The sequence below is a fragment of the Entelurus aequoreus genome, linkage group LG01 (assembly GCF_033978785.1).
Source record: "Entelurus aequoreus isolate RoL-2023_Sb linkage group LG01, RoL_Eaeq_v1.1, whole genome shotgun sequence".
In the NCBI taxonomy this organism is placed as follows: Eukaryota; Metazoa; Chordata; class Actinopteri; order Syngnathiformes; family Syngnathidae; genus Entelurus; species Entelurus aequoreus.
The window spans coordinates 96,701,735-96,727,016 of record NC_084731.1 but is presented as its reverse complement, the minus strand read 5'-3'; the positions used below and the strand labels follow the sequence as shown (position 1 = coordinate 96,727,016).

The 25,282-nt window shown below is 39.7% G+C and overlaps 1 protein-coding gene across 1 annotated transcript in view; it reads right to left on the bottom strand.

Moving 5' to 3' along the window:
- The window catches only part of LOC133659946 (sodium/potassium-transporting ATPase subunit alpha-1), a 44,120-nt gene extending 19,439 nt beyond the window's left edge, over positions 1-24,681 (bottom strand). The window contains exon 1 of the mRNA XM_062062888.1: positions 24,436-24,681. Coding sequence (XP_061918872.1) covers positions 24,436-24,447 — 12 coding nt within the window. The 5' untranslated portion in view covers positions 24,448-24,681. The remainder of the gene's footprint in view (positions 1-24,435) is intronic.
- Between the last annotated feature and the right edge of the window lie 601 nt (positions 24,682-25,282).

Below are 25,282 nucleotides of genomic sequence, written 5' to 3'. Positions count from 1 at the left end.
TTGGAACTCTATTAGACGTCTTGGATTGTTTGTTAGCTGTCTGCCTGTGTGTGTAGTTAGTATGTTCCAATAGCAGCAGAAGTGCACTTTTTGGAGAGCTGTACTATTTTCAGTTTTGTGCCCAAGTGACTGATTTTATTTAACACTATATTATTATTATTTATACACCTATAGTGATCACAGAGACAGGTTGTTTTTGTGTTACTGTATATATTTGTTTTTCTGAAAAATCCCACTTAATATACTTTGAGTAACAACAGTCAATATTTATTTATTTTATTTTTTTAGGGGGGTAACAGTCAATATTTATTTTTATTTTTTATTTTTATTTTTTCTTATAAAATAAAAGTGAGCTTTTGTTAAACCAAATATTGTGTTTTTTTTCATATAAAAAAACCTATCTGGATTCGATAAGAGAATCGATAAGGAATCGGTTCGATAAGAGGATTCAATAATGGGCTCAAACTCGATAATTTCTTATCAAACATCATCCCTAATTACGATTTTATAGTATAGCGCCTCAGTACACCCAAGTACCGATAGCCCACGCGGTCACATTTATAGTGAGTGACAGGAAGTGTACATTGAACGTTGTGATGCACCTCCACAAGCCTGAAGGCGTATACAAAGGCGAGACATTCAGCATACAATCCGAGATGTAAGCGGAGAGACAGGAAGTGTACATTGAACGTTGTGATGCACCTCCACAAGCCTAAAGGCGTATGCAAAGGTGAGACATTCAGCATACAATCCGAGATGTAAGCGGAGAGACAGGAAGTGTACATTGAAAGTTGTGATGCACCTCCACAAGCCTAAAGGCGTATGCAAAGGAGAGACATTCAGCATACAATCCGAGATCTAGGCAGAGGGACAGGAAGTGTACATTGAACGTTGTGATGCACCTCCACAAGCCTAAAAGTGTAGGCAAAGGTGAGACATTCAGCGTAAAACCCAAGATCTACGCGGACAAAAATACTTCAGCCCAGCCTTTGACTAGCGGGAGAGAATCCATAGCCTCGAGACCCTCTTTTGTAGTTAATGTCTCGGTATCTGAGCACTTCAGGTGAATATAGTATGTAAATGAACAAATGCAAGAGAATAAGACAGAAACAGAGTGCTGGATCATGAACATGACCACAAGCTGTATTATTAATCCTGCACTTCAGCAAAGAGAACATTTTAATTGACAAAAAACTAAATAGAAATTCACAACACTGTTCAAATTCCCACAAGCGGACTTGCAGTTTTCTATTGAAAAAAATAGAATAAAATAAAAAGCTGTAAACCAGGGGAGTCCAAAGTGCAGGACAAGGGTCAGCAGCAGCAAATCACACCTGTCTATTGACATATAAGAGCCTTTATAGCCTCACATAAGAGAATGGTGGACCAATTAAGTTTTTATTGATAATTATAATAATTAATAATTATAATTATAGATGTTCTGTGGCACTGCTTAAAAATTTCTTACATGACAAATAGTCTTGTACTGCACTGACAACGATTTCTTTGTTTTGTATGCCACTTCTTTGCAGGGGTGGGTAGACTAACCAAAAATTGTACTTAAGTAAGAGTATCGTTACTTTAGAGTAAGTAACTCAAGTACAAGTAACAATAACTCGTCCAAATAATGATTTGAGTAAGAGTAAGCAAATATTCTGTAAAAGAAAAAAAAAAAAAAGTTCAAGTATTGAGTAACTTGTGAGTGACTTCGGATTTATTTAGTAGCTATTTTTTTTAATGGTCCTTGAACTCCTACTGTAGTTGGTGTGTGTTCATGCGTGCGTGCATGTGTGTGTTTTGTAAAACAAACATTTACAATTTACTGCAACATGTGTGAAGTGGAATTCTTGTAGGCTCAAATGTCAACATTTCTGACATAAATGACGGCAAGATATAAATGTTACTTTCCCTTTTTTTTAAGTAAACATTAAAGAGTTGTGCTGCCTTGTCTGACATTGTCACTTAGTACTGTCAGTAAGTTTCCATGCAATACATTAGTCTGATTTAGGGCGAGACAATTTTGAGAAAAAAACTATTTAGATTTTTATCTCCAAAATTGCTGTTGTGATTTTACATTTTTATATCCTTTACACATAATTGCATAAAACTGCAAAAATAAGGAATGAAGAAAGATATGTTAATTTTAGACTGCCAATCAACATTAGTTTGTCTAAAGGTGTTACACATTAAAACATTATGAAATAATCTTAAATAAACGTTAAAAGATATTTGGCTTGATGCAGACAGACTCAGAGCTTTTGCTCTTAAACTGAAGAAATAATCGATAAATACTATACAGTGATTATAATGTAATGTAATAATAATGTATAATAATTAAAGCAAGAAGCCATTTAAAATGATATAACCTGTTATTTCTCGCCACTGTAGAATTGTTTAACATTGTACTGTAACGGGAAGACAACTAACCTTGTTATCATAACTAAATAAACACAAACATAAAATTACCTCAACTCTGAAAGCAAACATTTACCCTAAATAGACACTGAACATTTTAAAGTGCATTTTTTTCCCAGTTGGAAAACATTGTCTTTTTGTTTGTTGTAATTATGGAATTCTCGCTCGTTCATCCGTGTTGATGGACTCGTATTGCCCGTCCAATTTGAAGCTGAAATATTACCACAACGGGACATTTGGCTTTATAATCACATTGTTTCCTTGTAAATTGTGTTACTTTGCGGAACTTCCTACTAGCGAGTTGTGAGGCTCTCTGTCCATGCATCGTGTGTGTGTGTGTGTGCTGAGAGCTATGCACCAAGTGGGACCTCTTTCTTCCAATTTGAAGCAAGAGAGAAAGAAACGCGTGGCTCAACCATTCAGATTGGTGAACATGTCTGCCACTCAAATGTGACTGCGTAAAAAAAAGAGAAAACACTCAGCTCTTGCCGTTACCTTATAGCACTAATCAAAACCTTGATGCCGATTTGACATCTGTTAATCGTGCAACCCTAGTCTGATTTGTCGAATAATCCAGTTTATTATTTTTTTAGAACTACATGCGAAATTCTAGTTTCGATGCTCTACCTCTAATGCGACTGTTGGCCAAACGCAGTGTGCCTCTTGTACACTTGGGGGCGACTGAGGTCATTCCAGCTTGTTTAGCTATGTGGGAATGTAAATACAGTAGAAGGAGAGAATGCTATTTGCTAAAAAGGTAGCGCTAGTAACTGTCAAGCTCCGGCTCTAACAGATAACTACAACTTTTCACTGCTTTTTGATGATGTCAAAAAATGTTTTATAATAAATAAACTACACGTGTGGTTATTATGATTGTCAGACACATAAAGATTGTTTTTGGGGGGGGAACGGTTTGACTATTTACTAGGGATGTCCGATAATGGCTTTTTGCCGATATCCGATATGTCGATATTGTCCAACTCTTTAATTACCGATACCGATATCAACCGATATATACAGTCGTGGAATTAACACATTATTATGCCTAATTTGGACAACCAGGTATGGTGAAGATAAGGTACTTTTTAAAAAAATGAATCAAATAAAATAAGATGGATAAATTAAAAACATTTTCTTGAATAAAAAAGAAATTAAAACAATATAAAAACAGTTACATAGAAAATAGTAATTAATGAAAATTTGTAAAATTAACTGTTAAAGGTTAGTACTATTAGTGGAGCAGCAGCACGCACAATCATGTGTGCTTACGGACTGTATCCCTTGCAGACTGTATTGATATATATTGATATATAATGTAGGAACCAGAATATTAATAACAGAAAGAAACAACCCTTTTGTGTGAATGAGTGTAAATGGGGGAGGGAGGTTTTTTGGGTTGGTGCACTAATTGTAAGTGTATCTTGTGTTTTTTATGTGGATTTAATAAAAAAAAATAAAAAATAAAAAATAAAAATTTTTTTAAAAATGATACTGATAATAAAAAACCGATACCGATAATTTCCGATATTACATTTTAACGCATTTATCGGCCGATAATATCGGCAGACCGATATTATCGGACATCTCTACTATTTACTGTTAATTCTAACTACAAAGTGAATTATTTTTTTTTGCTGGTTTACATGTCAATGAAGTTGTCTGAAATGTTGTATTTGAACGTTAGATTTTTACATCTTTAAATAAAGAATGAATAACAATGTTGTGTTGAATGAATAATATCAATGTTGTCTTGAAGTCATGTAATCTACCGCTATTAAACATTGTGGTCTACTGACTAACCAATAACGAAACATAAACCGGGCACATACACTATATTGCCAAAAGTATTTGGCCACCTGCCTTGACTCACATATGAACTTTTAGTGCCATCCCATTCCTAACCCATAGGGTTCAATATGATATCGCTCCACCTCTTGCAGCTATTACAGCTTCAACTCTTCTGGGAAGGCTGTCCACAAGGTTGCGGAGTGTGTTTATAGGAATTTTCGACCATTCTTCCAGAAGCGCATTGGTGAGGTCACACAACTGATGTTGGTCGAGAAGGCCTGGCTCTCAGTCTCCGTTCTATTTCATCCCAAAGGTGTTCTATCGGGTTCAGGTCAGGACTCAGCCAGTCAAGTTCATCCACACCAGACTCTGTCATCCATGTCTTTACGGACCTTGCTTTGTGCACTAGTGCACAGTCATGATGGAAGAGGAAGGGGCCCGCTCCAAACTGTTCCCACAAGGTTGGGAGCATGAAATTGTCCAAAATGTTTTGGTATGCTGGAGCATTCAGAGTTCCTTTCACTGGAACTAAGGGGCCAAGCACAACTCCTGAAAAACAACCCCAAACCATAATTCCTCCGCTGACCCCTCTCTGTCAGTTTACGTGGCCTACCACTTCGTGGCTGAGTTGCTGTTGTTCCCAAACTCTTCACTTTTCTTATAATAAAGTCGACAGTTGACTTTGGAATATTTAGGAGCGAGGACATTTCACCACTGGATTTGTTGCACAGGTGGCATCCTATGACAGTTCTAGGGCTGCAACAACTAATCGATTAAATCGATTATTAAAATAGTTGCCGATTAATTTAGTCATCGATTCGTTGGATATATGCTATGCGCATGCGCAGAGGTTTTTTTTTTTTTTTTTTTTTAATAAACCTTTATTTATAAACTGCAACATTTATAAACAGCTGAGAAACAATAATCAAAATAAGTATGGTGCCAGTATGCTGTTTTTTTTCCAATAAAATACTGGATAGGATAGAAATTTAGTTTGTCTCTTTTATCCGATTATTAATCGATTAATCGAAGTAATAATCGACAGATTAATCGATTATCAAATTAATCGTTAGTTGCAGCCCTAGACAGTTCCACGCTGGAAATCACAGAGAGCGGCCCATTCTTTCACAAATGTTTGTAGAAACAGTCTTCATGTCTAAGTGCTTGATTTTATACACCTGTGGTCGGGCCATGTGGTTAGAACACCTGATTCTGATCATTTGGATGGGTGGCCATATACTTTTGGCAATATAGTGTATTCAATTCTGTTGTGTATATAAAAAAAGTTTTTGTTTCAAAATTCTGTTAAGAGGTTTCGGTCTATCGGTTCTCCACCATTAGCAGGGATATGCTGGCATCATGTCACGTAATTAGTGTCTTCTTTGAGAACATTCTGACAGTTTTAAACAAGTCAGTTTTTATTTTACCGTATACTTTTAAAGGCCTACTGAAATTTTTTTTTTTTATTTAAACGGGAATAGCAGATCCATTCTATGTGTCGTACTTGATCATTTCGCGATATTGCCATATTTTTGCTGAAAGGATTTAGTAGAGAAAATCGACGATAAAGTTCGCAACTTTTGCTCGCTGATAAAAAAGCCTTGCCTGTACCGGAAGTAGCGTGACGTCACAGGAGGTAATCTTCCTCACAATTCCCCATTGTTTACAATGGAGCGAGAGAGATTCGGAGCGACAAAGCGACGATTACCCCATTAATTTGAACGAGGATGAAAGAATCGTGGATGAGGAACGTTAGAGTGAAGAACTAGAGGCAGTGCAGGATGCATCTTTTTTCGCTCTGACCGTAACTTAGGTACAAGCTGGCTCATTGGATTCCACACTCTCTCCTTTTTCTATTGTGGATCACGGATTTGTATTTTAAACCACCTCGGATACTATATCCTCTTGAAAATGAGAGTCGAGCATGCGAAATGGACATTCACAGTGACTTTTATCTCCACGACAATACATCGGTGACACGCTTAGCTACTGAGCTAACGTGATAGCATCGTTCTCAAATGCAGATAGAAACAAAATACATAAATCCCTGACTGGAAGGATAGACAGAAGATCAACAATACTATTAAACCATGGACATGTAACTACACGGTTAATAATTCTCAGCCTGGTAAAGCTTAACAATGCTGTTGCTAACGACGCTAAGGCTAACTTAGCAACTTAGCAACCGGACCTCAAAGAGCTATGATAAAAACATTAGCGCTCCACCTACGCCAGCCAGCCCTCATCTGCTCATCAACAGCCGTGCTCACCTGCGTACCAGCGATCGAAGGCGCGACGAAGGACTTCATCCGTGGGTTTCGCGGCTAGCATCAGCTAGGCGTCTGCTATCCAAGTAAGTAGTCCTTGTTGTGTTGCTACAGCCAGCCGCTAATACACCAATCCCACCTACAACGTTGTTCTTTGCAGCCTCCATTGTTCATTAGACAATTTGCAAAAGATTCACCAACACAGATGTCCAGAATACTGTGGAATTATGAAATGAAAACAGAGCTTTTTCTACGGGCTCCGAATACTTCCCTTGCCCTCGTGACGTCACACGCATACGTCAGCATAATAAAACGTTTTTAACCGGAAGTGTGGCGCGAAATTTAAAATTGCACTTTATAAGATAACCCGGCCGTATTGACATGTGTTGCAATGTTAAGATTTCATCATTGATATATAAACTATCAGACTGCATGGTCGGTAGTAGTGGGTTTCAGTAGGCCTTTAAAATATGGACTTATTTCAGCTTCTATACCTGTACTTTTTTCTTGTTTTGTGTAAAACACCCCGGGTTTATTTTTCACCTGCAAATAATGTAGTATGCCAGGCTTTGTTTGATTGGTGAAATGGAGTCAAACGTCACTAGTCCCTACGTTTGATTGGTGAAACAGAGTCATGTGACAGTGCCTGCCCGAAGAAAGCTCACTGAAAAGCCAAATGAATACCTCTTCGCAAGCTTTAATCATCCATCCATCCATCCATTTTCTAAATAGATGATAAATAATGATAAAAATAATTGTAACGATCGGCGCAAAACTCAATGTAACGGAGTACAAGTAGCGTTGTTTCTTCACAAAAATACTAAAGTTAAAGTATGTTGCATTTAAAGAACTCTGACAAGATCAATTTACCCAAAAAGCTACTTAAGTAAATGTAACAGACCCACCTCTGACTGTTTCTGATCTTAAGGTAAAAGATATTAAAATTAATTGAAAAACGCAAAAACAGGCCTTTTGTGGAACTGATTCAGATAGACACAAAGTCTGTAAATGTTTTCATGACTACTTTATACAATTTTCTTGAACACAAACAAATGCATAAAAATATATTGGTGAGTTGTTCAGAGTTGTTTGCTAGCAAAGCAGGGATTCACTAATTTTGATACTATTGGCGTTAACTATGCGGTGTAATGTCACTGGTTCAAAATTAAAATGTGTAAACCATTAAATATTAGAAATAGGGTTGGGCGTAGAGCATGAATGGGAAACGGGACTTTCATTCCGATTCTCTGGAAACGGTCCACATTTTTAAACAATCCCTGATTTTGATGCTCTGTCCGCCGACCGGAAAAGATAGCTGCCTTAGGCCCTGTTTACATTAAGCCGGATAACTCCTTAAACTAATAATTATTCAGCTTAAGCACCGTGTCAGCTACACTAAACCATCATTTAAGGTCCCAAAGCAGACTGTATCAGGTATTGTCGCGGACTCAACGTCTAGGTCCAGAGTATATAAAGTCACCAAAAACGAATGGACAATGAAGGTGAAGGCAAAAGAGTGAGGAGTGTCCTGACCAGATATCTAGATCCCTAGATTGATTGATGTAAAATGTTCTTTATCACATTGTTTACTTTCACGTGTCCATTAAAGATTTGATTAATTTATGAAGGGTCAGGTGTGATTCACTACAATAGGGCCCCACAGCACACTGGATTCCAGTTAATTGAAATACCACAATACCATGGTCTTAAACGACCATTGTGTGTGTGGACAAGGATAAGGTTAGGTGGGATTTACCCTGGATAACCTTAGTGTAGAAGGGGCCTTAGACTGTATCTTCATACACCATGTGCAACTACTCCCCAAAGTCAATAACTATGTTAAGTAATGTAAAGTTTAAGAAGTGTAGATGGAAGTATGTTACAACTAAAAGTAAGCAGCTATTAACAAGTAGATTAATTAGGATTATTTAAGTCTAAGGATGGGATCATTTAACAACTCTTAAACTGCCCTGTTGCGTTTAGCGACCCCCCAGATTTGCAGTCCCTTCCAAGGTTCTTCATTGTTCCCACCGGGTTGAGTTTTTTTAACTGCCCTGATGTGGGATCAGAGCCAAGGATGTCATTGTGGTTTGTGCAGCCCTTTGAGGCATTTGTGATTAAGGGCTATTTAAATAAACTTTGATTGATATAGTATATGATATATAGTACAGTGATAAATCATTTTATTTTAAATTTGTTGTTGTTGTGTTTGTTAATGTTTAAAAAAATCAGTCCCAGGACACAACTCCTGTTTATCTGTTAGAAATAGGGATGTTCCGATCAGAGTTTGATGCTACAAATTTGGATACCGTTCATCCATGAGTGAAATCCGCCAATCCCGATCACAAATGTTAAGTGTGACTATTTTTATTTATTTATATGATTAATGCTAAGAATGTTTATCCATTCAATGATACTAGGTAAACGTTGCCAAGTCAGCTGACAACAAACATAACTAATGCACACATGCTGTATTTTATACTATGGCAGGGTTGTCCAAACGTTTCTAATCGAGGGCCACATACTGAAAAAAAACAGTGAATCTAATTACATTTGTAATTGTCTTAAAAGGGGCTCTATAATGCAAAAAACTACTTTTCTTACTTATTGGTACCTGTTTTTATGTATTTAGGATCTGCACAAGTTCTAACAATTTTAAATTAAACCACAAAGGCATGGCAGAGATATTTATAAAAAATAATATTGCCTTCCTTCTTACTTCCTCCAAACGAGCTGTTTGGAATTTCCCCCAAGTGTGAAGTTTTCCCAGGTGTTACATCAGCGGAATATCCATATATGGTAGCGATTTACCCAACGTGTTTTGCGCGAGTCTGCCATTGTAGCCCGCGCCGTGGTCAATAACCTCCTTTTCCGCTATCCTCTTGTTGTGGGGCAGATTGGCTCGTACATGCACAAGCATCATCCGCTGTTGCCTTTTCTACTACAAACGAGCGTATAGTTTGAATTCATGTCTGTCAGTAGTCTCGCTATGGAAGGGCTACAAACTACTACATGGATGACGGGGAGAAGACGATGTCGTAGTGGAGCGATGTAAACAGCGTATTCTAAAGAGACGGCCAGAAAACAGCTTGTAGACGGTCTGGAAAACATAATCTATGCAAAATTTTGACCAAAACATCAGTAATACATGTTACGTAAACTACAATGAAGTGTTTGAAATTTTTTTTAAAAAAAATCACCTTTAAATTTAATCCAAGGTTTCACATAACTGATCGTGGCACACCACCACAGCAAAATTATAGCCACCACACCTTAAAAATAAATGTGTTATTTTAACGTGAAAACAAATTAATCAATCAATCAATGTTTATTTATATAGCCCTAAATCACAAGTGTTTCAAATGGCTGCACAAGCCACAACGACATCCTCGGTTCAGAGCCCACATAAGGGCAAGGAAAAACTCACAGCCCAGTGAGATGTCAATAGGAATGACTATGAGAAACCTTGGAGAGGACCGCAGATGTGGGTGACCCCCCACCTCTAGGGGAGACCGGATGCAATGGACGTCGAGTGGGTCTAGCATAATATTGTGAAAGTCCAGTCCATAGTGGATCTAACATAATAGTGAGAGTCCAGTCCATAGTGGGGCCAGCAGGAAACCATCCCGAGCGGAGACGGGTCAGCAGCGCAGAGATGTCCCCAACCGATGCACAGGCGAGTGGTCCACCCCGGGTCCCGACTCTGGACAGCCAGCACTTCATCCATGGCCACCGGACCTGTGCCCCCCCCTTCCAATTAAAGTTATATAATGTATTGTAACCTCCATAAAAAGTCACAAAGTTTGGCGCTCTTTTTAAATATTATTGCCAATCTTATGCTGACAACCGGCCCAAATCCCTCCCGTCTCCGTGCTTCATCAGACACACGCTGTGTTCGCAATCATGAGAACTCTGAACAGCAAAACCACACGGACATAAAACAAACACCAGCAGGTCGTTACAGTATGAATGGAGACTTTTAGCCTAATGTTTGTGCACTATTGACTTGGCCAAAAAAAGATTTTGACCCCCGCAACAGCGCTACCGAAACCGGATGTTGTGATGAAGTAGCAAAATACGCTGGATTGTCTGGAGCAGATGCAGCATGTCTGCAGATGGACGCATTTTGATTTATTCCAGACATACCCACAGACAGCTACCTACAAAAGGTGTAAATGTTATTAGGACAGTTGCGGCTTTTAAGGAGAGAAAGTGCAATTGTAGCAGCAGTGCAAAGCAAGTGTGACGTCAAGCTCACTGCCAACATTAAAGGACAGGAGTATAGTCTCCACACAAGAGTATAATCTATAATAACACCAGAAAAAGATGCAAAATTTGTTGCTAGTCGTTTTTTAGAAAGAAAAAGTCACTAAAAGTCTCTAAATACTCAAAGTACAATTGAAAATAAAGCAAAACGATATAAAAAATATGTTGATACTAATTAGGAATACATTTGTTTTAATAGTATGTATACATTTAGCCTTTTTAAAGAAAATCATATTATACGTTGATGTCATGATGAACATGCCCGCACAACGGCCTTAACCACGACCCCCAGGTATTTTGGCAATATTGGTAAAACCCTGTAATCCAACACTCTGTAAAGAGGGTAAAGGTATTGATACAAATCATCTCAGCTTTGCGTTATAGATAGGGCTGGGCCGATAAAACGATATCAATGTATATCGCGATAAACATAATCGATATCCATACAAAATGCGTTTAATAAAATACTCAATATATATTTACATTTTTTGGTCGGAAAAAAACAGAAATTGTCAAGCAAGATTTGCTTCATGAAGTCACTCGCGCTTTGGGAACACAGCCAACAGGAAACAGAACACAAACACAACAATATCGACTACCAAATGTGGTTGCGCAGTCTTTCTGTCTCGCTGTGGATTCACTGCATGGAGTGAGAAAAGAAACTGTGGTATCTTGATATATCTGACTCGTCTTTAGTTTTGTCGGTTTTAATGCAGACCGTGCGACAACATCCTGACACTTCCAATGTGTCTGTTTAATGAGTACCTTCCCAAACTATTCTGTGCAGTGTTCAATCCCATACACTACTGCCATCTAGTGTCTCAAATCTGCAATTACCTTTGAATCTACTTGATTATATTACCTTACCCGCCCTCATTCTATCTGGCTACTAGACACCCTCTCCACTTGGGTTGTGCGGTATACCGGTATCAATATAGTGCTGCGATACTAATGAATCATTTTTGGTACTATACCGCCTCTGAAAAGTACCGGTCCGCCACCCACGCCACCGTCGTTGTCACGTCATGTCATTGTTGGTTTTACAAGCAGACGAGCATGTTCGGCAGTGCACAACCACGGAGTACTTACAAACAGACACAGTGTGTACACAGAAAAGGGAGAACGGGCGCTTTTTGGCTTAAAAAATAACGATAAAGGTGAAGTTATAACACTGAAACGCCCACCGGAAGAGATGCTTTAAGACATGGCTAGCTCGCTAGCGGCTAAAGTCCAGCCCCAGTCGGCAGTGTTTTAGCTACTTCTAAATCACTAATCCTCGCCTCCATGGCGGCAAATAAAGTATGTTTCTTTCAAGTATGCAGGACGAGGAATAACTAAACATGTTTCACTAACACCGTAGCTCACCGGCGTCAAAATGTAAACGCCATTGGTGGATCTACACCTTACATCCACGGTAATGATACCAAGTACAGTAGCGTATCTAGTCGATACTGCTATGATTACGTCAATATTTTTTGGCATCACGACATCTTCTTTCGTTTTTTTTAAATGTATATTATGTTTATAAACTCAGGAAATATGTCCCTGGACAGCAGCTAAACTAGGAGCCGTTGTTTGCTTATTTACTAATAAAAGACAAGTTGTCTAGTATGTTCACTATTTTATTTAAGGACAAACTTGCAATAAGAAACATATGTTTAATGTACCGTAAGATTTTTTGTTAAAATAAAGCCAAGTATGCAATTTTTTTATGGTCCCCTTTATTTAGAAAGGTTCCGAAAAGTATCAAGAGTAGGGCTGCAACTAACAACTAATTTGATAATCGATTAATGTGTTGATTATTACTTTGATTAATCGATTAATAATCGGATAAAAGTAAAAACTACATTTCTATCCTTTCCAGTATTTTATTGGAAAAAAGCAGCATACTGGCACCATACTTATGTTGATTATTGTTTCTCAGCTGTTTGTAAATGTTGCAGTTTATAAATAAAGGTTTATAAAAGTATTTTAAAAATAAAAAACAAAAAAGCATGCGCATAGCATAGATCCAACGAATCGATGACTAAATTAATCGCCAACTATTTTTATAATCGATTTTAGTTGTTGCAGCCCTAATCAAGAGCTGTACCAAAATATTGGTATCGGGACAACACTACCCCCACTGATAAATAGCACCCTTGGTAAGTTAGAAATTGTTGTATTGTATTTATTGCCAGGCTTAAATAAGTCATAAAAGTATGAATAATTATCGATATCGATCAATATGAAAAACTTATATTGTGATAGTTTTCAGCCATATCTCCCAGCCCCAGTTATAGATGACAAAACTATTATTATTAGAGTTATTAGTACCAACACTTTTTCTCGTCTTTTTTTTTTTCATTTTTTTGTCGTTTTCTTGGTTTAATATATTTTTTAGAGTGTGTCGCAGGCCAAGAAGAAGAAAAAAAAACTACGATGCAGACCACAAATTACTAGAGATGTCCGATAACGGCTTTTCTGCCGATATCCGATATTCCGATATTGTCCAACTCTTAATTGCCGATACCGATATCTAACGATACGATATATACAGTTGTGTAATTAACACATTTTTATGCCTAATTTTGTTGTGAATCCCAACTGGATGCATTAAACAATGTAACAAGGTTTTCCAAAATAAGAGAACAACTTCAACTCAAGTTATGGGAAAAAGTGCCAACATGACACTGCCATATTTATTATTTAAGTCACAAAGAGCATCATTTTTTTTAACATGCCTCAAAACAGCAGCTTGGAATTTGGGACATGCTCTCCCTGAGAGAGCATGAGGAGGTTGAGGTGGGCGGGGTTGGGGGGAATGGGGGGGGGGGGGGGGGGTTGAGGTGGGGGGTAGTGGGGGTGTATATTGTAGCGTCCCGGAAGAGTTAGTGCTACAAGGGGTTCTGGGTATTTGTTCTGTTTTGTTTATGTTGTGTTACGGAGCAGATGTTCTCCAGAAACGTGTTTGTCATTCTTGTTTGGTGTGGGTTCACAGTCTGGCGCATATTTGTAACAGTGTTAAAGGCCTACTGAAATGATTTTTTTTTATTTAAACGGGGATAGCAGATCCATTCTATGTGTCATACTTGATCATTTTGCGATATTGCCATATTTTTGCTGAAAGGATTTAGTATAGAACAACGTCGATAAAGTTTGCAACTTTTGGTCTCTGATAAAAAAAAACCTTGCCCCTACCGGAAGTAGCGTGACGTTGTCAGTTGTTCACTCCCTCATATTTTCCTATTGTTTTCAACGCAGCTAGAGCTATTCGGACCGTGAAAGTGACAATTACCCCATTAATTTGACTGAGGATGAAAGATTTGTGGACGAGGAACGTTAGAGTGACGGACTAGAATGCAGTGAAATACATATTTTGTTTCGCTCTGACCGTAACTTAGGTACAAGCTGGCTCATTGGATTCCACACTCTCTCCTTTTTCTATTGTGGATCACGGATTTGTATTTTAAACCACCTCGGATACTATATCCTCTTGAAAATGAGTCGAGAACGCAAAATGGACATTACAGTGCCTTTTATCTCCACGACAATACATCGACGAAGCTCTTTAGCATCTTTAGCATGAGCTAACGTGATAGCATCTGTCTCAAATGCAGATAGAAACAAAATAAATAAATCCCTGACTGGAAGGATAGACAGAAGATCGACAATACTATTAAACCATGTACATGTAACTACACGGTTCATAGATCTCAGCCTGGCAAAGCTTAACAATGCTGTTACTAACGACGCTAAGGCTAACTTAGCAACCGGAGCTCACAGAGCTATGATAAAAACATTAGCGCTCCACCTACGCCAGTCAGCCCTCATCTGCTTTGCTCAGCAACACCCGTGCTCACCTGCGTTCCAGCGATTGACGGCGCGACGAAGGACTTCACCAGATCATCCGTGCTGTGGGTCTGCTAGCATCGGCTAGGCGTCTGCTATCCGAGTAAGTGGTCCTTGTGTTGCTACAGCCACCTACAACGTTCTTCTTTGCAGCCTCCATTGTTCATTAAACAAATTGCAAAAGATTCACCAACACAGATGTCCAGAATACTGTGGAATTATGAAATGAAAACAGAGCTTTTTTGTATTGTATTCAATGGAGAAGGCATACCTCTGTTCCTCGGGCTACGTCACGCGCATACGTCATCCTTCGAAGGCTTTTTCAACCGGAAGTGTGGCGGGAAATTTAAAATTGCACTTTATAAGTTAACCCGGCCGTATTGGTATGTGTTGCAATGTTAAGATTTCATCATTAATATATAAACTATCAGACTGCGTGGTCGGTAGTAGTGGGTTTCAGTAGGCCTTTAAAGTTGTTTATACCACCACCCTCAGCGTGGCCTGTATGGCTGTTGATCAAGTATGCCTTGCATTCGCTTGTGAGTGTGAAGAGCTGTAGATATTATGTGACTGGGTCGGCACATAAAGGCAGTGCCTTCAAGGTTTATTGGAGCTCTGTACTTCTTCCTACGTCCGTGTGCACAGTGGCGTTTTAAAAAGTCATAAATTGTACTTTTTGAAACTGATACTGATAATTTTGAAACAGATACCAATAATTTCCAATATTACATTTCAAAGCATTTACCGGCCGATAAAAATCGGCAGTCCGATATTATCGGACATCTCTACAAATTACCCCAAGGCCGCACCTTGGACACTGCTGGTTGAGAGCAATCTAGCTAGTTGAACAGTTTTTTTAAAATGCCAAACAAAGTTGATGATACTTTTGTAAAAAGAAAAGTATCAGAAAGGAGAATTTGGTAAAAACATTTGCATGTTTTAAAGCACTTTACTGGCAAACATTCCTATGGACAGACCTGGTTAGTGTCAGATATACAAGCTGCTCATTCAGCTGTGCCGGACAATGCAGGCGCGCACACACACTCCTGGGACTGTGCCCGGTTGCTATGGGCGACCAAAGCCACGCCTCTAGAGATATGTGAATGAACAGTCCTGTCACATGTTTTAACCCCTCCCCCCCCCCTCCTTCCACTTCCCCTCAGCCATCAAGTTTCTGTCTAATGGGGGAAAGAAAAGTGTGTGGAGTTTTAACACTCGCATCACGTTCCGTGCAACTTTCATTACTCCGAATCAAGAACAAAAGGCGCCAAATGAATCAATGGCTTTTGTTGTTGTAGGGGCAGCTCGCTTCATGGGAATGAGATTTACACAACCGGGCCTTCAAAACAGCGACACTTAATGTGAAAAGCATGTGGAGGAATGGAGGAGGAGCTACCACATGGACTTTAGGTCAAAAATCGGCTTTCTCTTAGCCGGCATTTCCTCTACAGCACCGTGAAACGGGACGCCACGGTCAGAATGAATGAAGCGAATAAATAAGGGACCCTTTCTTCCGCTCTCTTTCACTTTTCTTAGCCTTGGCCACTCCTTCTGGGCATCAAACGGCCGGGAATTGCATCATCACGGTCTGGTTCGGGCTAACTTGGGTAAAACGGGAGGCAACAGCTTGCCTGAGAGAGAAACCAGGTCTGAGCAGAGCTGGGGGAAAAGTGTGTTGTGTCACAGATGAGGGCCACCATGAGACAAAAACTCCCGCAAGGCGGAAGGAAGGTAAAATCCCCGGAGAGAAGTGGGAGGGGAACCAGGTAGGAACAGAGAGGGAAACGAAGTGTAAAGAATGGATGTGAAGGTGTAGTCCCCCTTTGGCTGAGAAAACATGTGGCCCGTGGCTGACATACTCAGTCAGTGGAAAAAAAAAAAAAAACAGAGCCCCTTACATGGACAAATCGTGTCTTGGGATTTGCGTCATGTCCACGCGAACACATATTTTCAAAAATGAACACTTAACCCACTCCGGTGATGGAAAAAAAACCCTCTCTCCACACAAGTGAAGTTAAAAAACGTCTGCCCGCATAAAAACAAATTAACTGGCTCTCTTTATAAATATTGCGATATAATACACCAGTGTTTTTCAACATTTTTTGAGCCAAGGCACATTTTTTTCATTGAAAAAATCCCGAGGCACACCACGAGCAGAAAACAAAAAACAATTAAACTCAGCAGCAGATATTGACAGTAAAAAGTCTTCTCGCAATTGTTGCCTACAAATTCAAACCATAACCAACCATGCATCACTGTAGCTCGTTTCAAAGTAGGTGTACTGTCACGAACTGTCACATCACGCCGTGATTTATTTTGAGTTTTTTGATGTTTTCCTGTGTGTAATGTTTTAGTTCTTGTCTTGCGCTCCTATTTTGTTGTCGATGGTCATGTCATGTACGGATGTACTTTGTGGACGCCGTCTGCCGCTCCACACGCTGTAAGTCTTTGCTGTCGTCCAGCATTCTGTTTTTGTTTATTTTGCAGCCAGTTCAGTTTTAGTTTCATTTTGCAAAGCCATCCCTAAGCTTCAATGCCTTTTCTTAGCGACACTCGCCTTTTGTTTATCTTTGGTTTAAGCATTAGATACCTTTTTACCTGCACACTGCCTCCCGCTGTCGTCTGCATATTGTGATCATGACTAACCATGTTCCCGACATCCACAAAGCAATTAGCTACCTGCTGCCACCTACTGATATGGAAGAGTATTACACGGTTACTCTGAAATGCTCTAGACAGCACAGACACTCAACAACGGCACATTATTTGCGGATTATAATTACTAGTTTGCAAAAAATACTTTTAACCCAATTAGGTGAAATGACATCATCTCCCACGGCACGCCAGACAATATCTCACGGTACACTAGTGTGCCGTGGCACAGTGGTTGAAAAATAGTGTTAATACACGAACAATGGCATGTACATTATCTTTACAATCACCACACACTTTCATGCAACCTAAGAAACATACCTTACATGAAGAATTGTTGAAGTCGGTAAGTAAGTACATTTTATTTATAAAGCGCTTTTCACAGATAAAATCCCAAAGCGCTGTACAAAACATAGGTGAAGTAAAACAACAATTCCATTTAAAAAAACAGGGGCAACATCATAAAAAAGGATAAAGTGTATTCAAAATTATAGTTAAAATGTGCATTGGCTAAAAGCTTTACTAAAAAGACAAGTTTTCAAATGTTTCTTAAAAGTTTCGACACAGTCAAGATCACGGAGGGACTGGTGCAAGTTGTTCCAGAGTCTGGGAGCTACAGCCTGGAATTCCAGATCTCCACAGGGTTTTAAAACAAGTTTTTGGGGATCTTTAGAAGACCCTGGTCTGAAGACCGGAGGCTGCGCCCTGAAGAGTAGGGGCATAGCAAGTCAGTGATGTACTGAGGGGCCCCACCATGCAACGCACGGAAAGTCAGGACTAAAAACCTTAAACTCAATGCGGAATTTGACTGGAAGCCAATGAAGACTGGATAAAACGGGGGCGATATGGGCTGTTCTGGGTGCACCGGTCTGGCAGCCGCATTTTGTACAGTCCGAAGTTTCTTCAGCGTTGACTTGTTGAAGAGAGTGAAAAGAGAATTGCAATAGTCAATGCGAGACGAAACGAACGCGTGAATGATCATTTCGAGATCCAATTTTGACTACCAATTTTTCCCTTTAGAAATATTTCTGAGAGTTGAATCCAATTTGTTAGATTCTGCCTGTAGTCGGCGATCCATTGCATGTATACTACATGAATGTTAGCTACTGGGATCCGGAAATAAACAGATATAATGTGTCGCTCTTCCTACCTCAAAAATGCTAAAACACTCAGATAAACAAACAAGATTGCGATTGGATAGTTTAGTGAGGTCCTCGGATCGGCCTCGCCAGGCTCGACATTGGCTCTGGCACAGCGGCAAGAAGAAATAATTTGACTATGTAGAAGATGTAAACGTCGTAAGGGTCTCAATATCCGAGAACTCGATTGCGAGGATGATAGTCGAATCAGACTCCTCCGATTCGAAGTGTTGACTTGTTCACAGACATGCCTGATCAATTGTTGTTTGAAACACCCGTGCGTATTGTAAAGCTCACGCACCCCCATTCAATAGGGGTGCTCGGGGAAAAAAAAAGATTGACATCCGAATCGCGATTCTTATTCTAAATCGAGTCATAATTTAATAATTGTCATGCACTAGCAACCAAGAAGAGCATCCACAACCTATAACCTGTTTAGAAAACGTTTTATATTTTTGTACCAAAAATTATTGCGAGAATCTATTTGAATCGAGAATTGTGTTGAATCAAGAAATTATTATTTACCCCAGAAATTGGAATTGTGAGTAAAATCCCTGACGTTACCTACCGCTGTCTACCGCTGCATGCAATTAAACCAACACCCGTAAGTCAATTACTTCTGTTTTGTTGTTAGTTAAACCAAAATGCTCAGTTTTACCCATCCATAGACACACTAAGCTGGAGTTTTTGAAACTCTCCATTTTGGCAAGAGTTTTTCAACGGCTCAATTTTTAAGAGCCTATGTTTGCGTAGTGACAGGGGCCAAAAATATATTATGTGGTTTTGTTTTTTTCCTTGTAGTCTACATAACATGTAATGATGGTCCTTTGGTCAAAAGTTTGCATTGTTTTACAGACTGTCTTTATAACCATCTCTTCATGGTGTGCCATTTTGTGGGCGGTCTTATCTACATGCCTCCACTTTTGACTGTGTCTTCTCCCCGCCAGCCATGTTGTAGTTTGAGTATACTGACAGATATAAATTCCAACTATATCAGTGTTTCCCACACATTCATTTATTTGTGGCGGCCCGCCACTAAAGAATTACATCCGCCACAAATAAAAAATATTTTTTTATTTTGGTCCTGTCCGGCTTCTCATATATCATATAGTTGATGTAGATGCCCATATAGGCTGTTCAGATTTACTTTACAAAAGAGAAGTGTAGGATAGTTCTCTTGTTGCCTTATTTGTATTTGACCACTACTGTTTTCTGTTTATTTGTTACTGACTGTGGCAGGACACCTCTGCCTGTTTCACTTTATGTTGCTGGTAAATAATATGGTTGTAGTAGTAGGCTGAAGTTAGATTATTTAGTATGCACTAATTAAAGGGGCAGAGCTTTAAGAGACATTTTAGGTTTTATATTTTATAAGATATATTTTTTGTAAAAACCACAATTAATAAATATATTTCAGTGAATAACTTATTGTTCAAATCTGTATATAAATATGTACATAAAGTGTTGTAATTATATTGTAAAATGGATGGATGGATGGATGGATGGATGGATGGATGGACGTTTAAAACAAAACTGTTATTAATTAGTTTAGAGAAAATCATATCATGGTAGTAAATTATGCAAATTACTCGATGATGTCATGGTGACCACGCCCATAGCCACGCCCCCACCGCCACAGGTATCTTGGCAGTTTATGGGAAACACTGTATATGATACTTGGTCTTAGAAATGGCAACAGCGGAGAATGCATGTGCATTTGCGAGGCAGTCTGCACCACGACAAGAGGATAGAAAAAGAAGGACATTAATGACAACAACATCGGGCTACAATGGCTCTTCGGGTAAATGTTTACCATATATGGAGATATCCGCTGACGTCACAGCTGAGAAAAACGTCACAAATTGGCGAAATTCCAAACAGCTCGTTAGGAGGAAGTATGATAGGCATCTTCACAATGCCTCCATGGTTCGATTTTAAATTTTAGGATTAATGCAGATCCCAATTACACAAAACAGGTACCAATAAGTAAGAAAAGTTGGTTTTGTATAATATGCCCCGTTCAAAAAAATCCATATTCATGTTAAAATGGCTTTGGTCAGACCTACCATCCAACTTTTTTTTGACAAACTGGAGCTCCAAAAGGTGGAATGGCATGATGAGAACAGAACCAAAATATCAATTAAGGCCAGTGTTGTTTCCACATTGGCTGTTCAATAGCTTACTCTCCTGGAAATCCTTTCTACAAGATTTTTTTTTGGCTTTGGATGTCAGGGGTCAATTAAGTTTGCTCACAATCTGTGCTGTAATCGCTTTCATTCTGTTTGACAAATTTGAAGTCAGGGCTTTATGGTTCTTACACCACCAGACTGATTTAATTTATTTACAGCCTTTGTCTGTCACCCAAAAAGGTTCCCACAAATTTGGAAGCATAAACATGTCTAATCCTATTTACGTTTCATTGCAAGAGACTTTGTCAATGCTCATTGTTTTGCTAATTTGAAAACTATCTCAACTGAAAAGCACATTTTAATTGCACGGAGACATTTAGGTGACAGAATGTGACGCAGAAACAGCCTGTAATTGTAGTCGATGCCGTCTTATTGCAGTAAACCCCTGTAAAGGAAGCTTTTTACCTTTGGAAAAAAAGGGGTATTTCAATTGCCGGGTATAGTAGCGGTTACATGCCCAGGGCGTTTAGCTGTCTGAGGAATGCTATGATAGTCTACCATTAATTAACCATGCATAATTTTTCGACATGTTCTCTCATTCCCAAGCATTTTGTGGGGGGATATTTTGTCCATTAAGCGTTACCTTCCTGACACTTGTGTCCAAATCAACTGTTGAGCTCCATGATTAAGAATTCAGAGAGGCTGCTTCTGATGGTTCTTAAAAGGACAATCCTACCCAACGTTGCTGGAAAAGTCGGCGGCGGCAATGCGGCAACTGGCAGTCGCCTTACATCACCACCCTCCCCGTTTTCTTTCGCCGCTCACTTTTTATACCTGTTTATTGCAACTCAAGACAGATGTGGGGAACAGACGAAAAGGCCAGGGAGAGTATTATCTTCTCCAAAATGAAGAAAGAGCCTAGAAACAACAATCCTCTGGCTCTGACCACCCGCCTTCTCACGCCAGGAGAGCTGTGTGGCGGCGATCATCCACTTCCAAGTGTGGCTATTTGAGAGGAGCGAAGAGAAGAAGCTCTGTGGGGACGTAGATGGGGGCAGGGCATGCTTTCCGCCAGCTATGGGAGGAAAGAAAAATAGCAGCGGCTATTGGCCGAGATGCAGAGCGACTACAGATTTGCAGGGGCATCGCGGAGCGAGACAAAAGGAGGGCTCAAAAGAGCCAAACTGCTCCACATCCTTGTGTTCTTCATGTCCCCTGGGCTGTAGGCTGAATCCATATTGATGTTTGTGGTGCAGCATGGTGGGGTGTGGCAGCCACTGACACTTCGCCTAGCAACTTCATCACAAACAGGCTTTGGGGACAAATATAAGCAGACAGGCTCATGAATATACACTGGTGGGCCATCAGGGCCAGCAAGGTCTTCTCTGCTGACCTAACATAACCAGAAACCATGATCATAATTAAAGATACAATTATACAATTAAGTATTCATATTCTCTTCATGTCATATTAATCTTGTTCCAGTGCTGTTTTTAGTTTTAGTTTGTATCCAATCAGAATTCAGCTATCCTATGTTGCCATGCTGTACCAAATCTGCCAGACGAACGGAGACATACAGTTGATAGACAGTTGCCATAGCCAATCAGATCACACGTTTTTTGTCAGTAAGGCCTTTGAGATGGCCTCACGTTGAACGTGACATTTACGCGTCCTGTGATTGGATACTCACCGGGATCGTTAGCGGCTGAATTTGAGAACAGGTACAGTTGAGAGACAGTTGCGATAGCCAATCAGATCACAAGATGTCGACAGTAGCTGTTCTGTTACGACTAGAAGTTGTAAACTCTTGTTGTCAAAAGTGTGTCATGCTTGTCATTTAATTAACATTCTTACATGTATATTTGTCGCTATCATGTGGTCAGGGCAGTAAATATATATTTGAGAAGTGTGTACTTTGAATCGAACTTTATTGACCGGAAGTAAGAGAAAATTGACGGTATTATTTACGTTTCAATTGGATTTTTTGGAAACACTTTAGTATGGGGAACATATTCACCATTAATTAGTTGATTATTAAAGTAACAAAGACTCAATTTAGAGTTATTTAGACACAAGGGGAACTTATTAAGGATTAAGGTTACTAATAAACAATAATTATGAGGTTATTGAGGGAAAACTCTTAGTTAATGGCTTACTGGTGGTTTAATAAGGCCATGAAGAATAAGGCATTAATAAGTACTTAATACTGACTAATTAAGAGCCAATATGATGAGTTGGCGACTTGTCCAGGGTGTACCCTGCCTTTGATTGATTGATTTAAACTTGTATTAGTAGATTGCACAGTACAGTACATATTCCGTACAATTGACCACTAAATGGTAACACCCGAATACGTTTTTCAACTTGTTTAAGTCGGGGTCCACGTAAATCAATTCATGGTAAATGAATTCGGCCTTCTGCCCGAATGCAGCTGAGATAGGCTCCAGCACCCCACCGCGACCCCAAAAAAGGGACAAGCGGTAGAAAATGGATGGATGGATATTACCAATTTGCATTTTAATAAGCAACTAATTAATGGTGAATATGTGTTCCCCAGGGCAGCACGGTGGAAGAGGGGTTAGTGCATCTGCCTCACAATACGAAGGTCCTGAGTAGTCCTGAGTTCAATCCCGGGCGGGGGGTGTATATTGTGGCGTCCCGGAAGAGTTAGCGCTGCAAGGTGTTCTGGGTATTTGTTCTGCTGTGTTTATGTTGTGTTACGGTGCGGATGTTCTCCCGAAATGTGTTTGTCATTCTTGTTTGGTGTGGGTTCACAGTGTGGCGCATATTTGTAACAGTGTTAAAGTTGTTTATACGGCCACCCTCAGTGTGACCTGTATGGCTGTTGAACAAGTATGCCTTGCATTCACTTATGTGTGTGTAAAAGCCGCATATATCATGTGACTGGGCCGGCACGCTGTTTGTATGGAGGAAAAGCGGACATGACGACAGGTTGTAGAGGACGCTAAAGGCAGTCCCTTTAAGGCACGCCCCCAATATTGTTGTCCGGGTGGAAATCGGGAGAAATCCGGGAGAATGGTTGCCCCGGGAGATTTTCGGGAGGGGCACTGAAATTCGGGAGTCTCCCGGGGAAATCGGGAGGGTTGGCAAGTATGATCTGTGTTGGCCCCGTGATGAGCTGGCGACTTGTCCAGGGTGTACATCGCCTTCCGCCCGAATGCAGCTGAGATCGGGATAAGCGGTAGAAAATGGATGGATGGATGTGTTCCCCATACTAGTGTTACCGATTTTTTTTAAATGCGGCAGAAAATAACCCGTTTTGTACACTGTTGATGTGATTCAATGCGCAGTAGGGCGTAAATGTGTTTCTGTATAGTATTTCTCCAGCAATGATCATGCGGGTGACAACAATTATGGTATTCTGAGAGGTAATCATTGAAGTCTGAGATCACTGAATGCCTAGGTGGGAAAGGCACTGTGAAATATATCATTGTAATTTTTTAGAAAAAGCTCAATTTTCAATCAAAACTGCCCTTCTTAAATCAGGTGACGTCATTAAAAAGCATTGAGATGAGGTGCAGCTGCAAAAAAAAAGTATCTCCCCAGAAGTGGTGCAGACATTACAGTTGTTCAATGAATGGGTTGGACTTCTGCTTAACACATCCCTCCCACCCAGAACCACAGCTGCACTAAAAAAGTGCCCCCAAAAATCGTGCAACATAAAAAAAAAACACCATTTATATAAACATAAGACAAGCATTATGCAGACAGCACCCCCGTTATGCAACAGGAGTCATTTACTGTAAGATGCGAAAACGCCGCGAAGCTTTGGAACACGGAAGTGTGTTGACACGAAAAAGAAAAACCAAAAATAAGTCTAGTCGCACTTGAGCCAACATCAACAGGTTGTTCCATGACGACATATTTTATCAACCACTTGTTTACCCCGACACGTTTAATGGAAGAAATGTAAGATGCTGTACTCACTCCTCTCCCCATGGCTGGTATGAGACGACGCTTCTTTTTCTCCCCGGCTGGAAATTGACACGCTAGAAGTGCACCTCAAAATCAAAGTTGATTAAAAAAACATTAAAAATGGACTAAAAAATCCGCAACTTTTTTTTTTTTTTTTTTTTGGGGGGAATTTGAGAGAAAATCCTGCCCCCAAAAGCTTTCAGCACGTGTCGGCCCTCTTACGCGAGCTCGCCAGCCGCGGCAGACCCTCCATTACTTATAGACGGCGTTCCTTCCATTGTGACGTCACGCAAGTCGCCATGGCAACCCCACGGTTGAGGGCGGGGCGTTCTCATTTGCTCTCTCGCTCTCTCTCTCTCTCTCTCTCTCTCTCACACCCCTTAACCCATGTCTTTTTGTGGCTTGCCTTTGCAACACAGGAACAGACACCTCGTTAGGAATGGAATTAAATCAGGGGTCACCAACCTTTTTGACACCAGGAGCTACTTCTTGGGTACTGATTAATGCGAAGGGCTACCAGTTTGATACACACTTAAATAAATTGCCAGAAATAGCCAATTTGCTCAATTTACCTTTAACTCTATGTTATTATTAGTAATTAATGATATTTACACTTAATTGAACGGTTTAAAAGAGGAGAAAACACGAAAAAAAATGACAATTACATTTTGAAACATAGTTTATCTTCAATTCGACTCTTTAAAATTCAAAATTCAACCGAAAAAAAGAAAAGAAAAACTTAAAAAAAGAATTTATGGAACATCATTAGTAATTTTTCCTGATTAAGATAATTTTAGAATTTTGATTAAATAGGTTATAATCCAATCTACACTTTGTTAGAATATATAACAAATTGGAC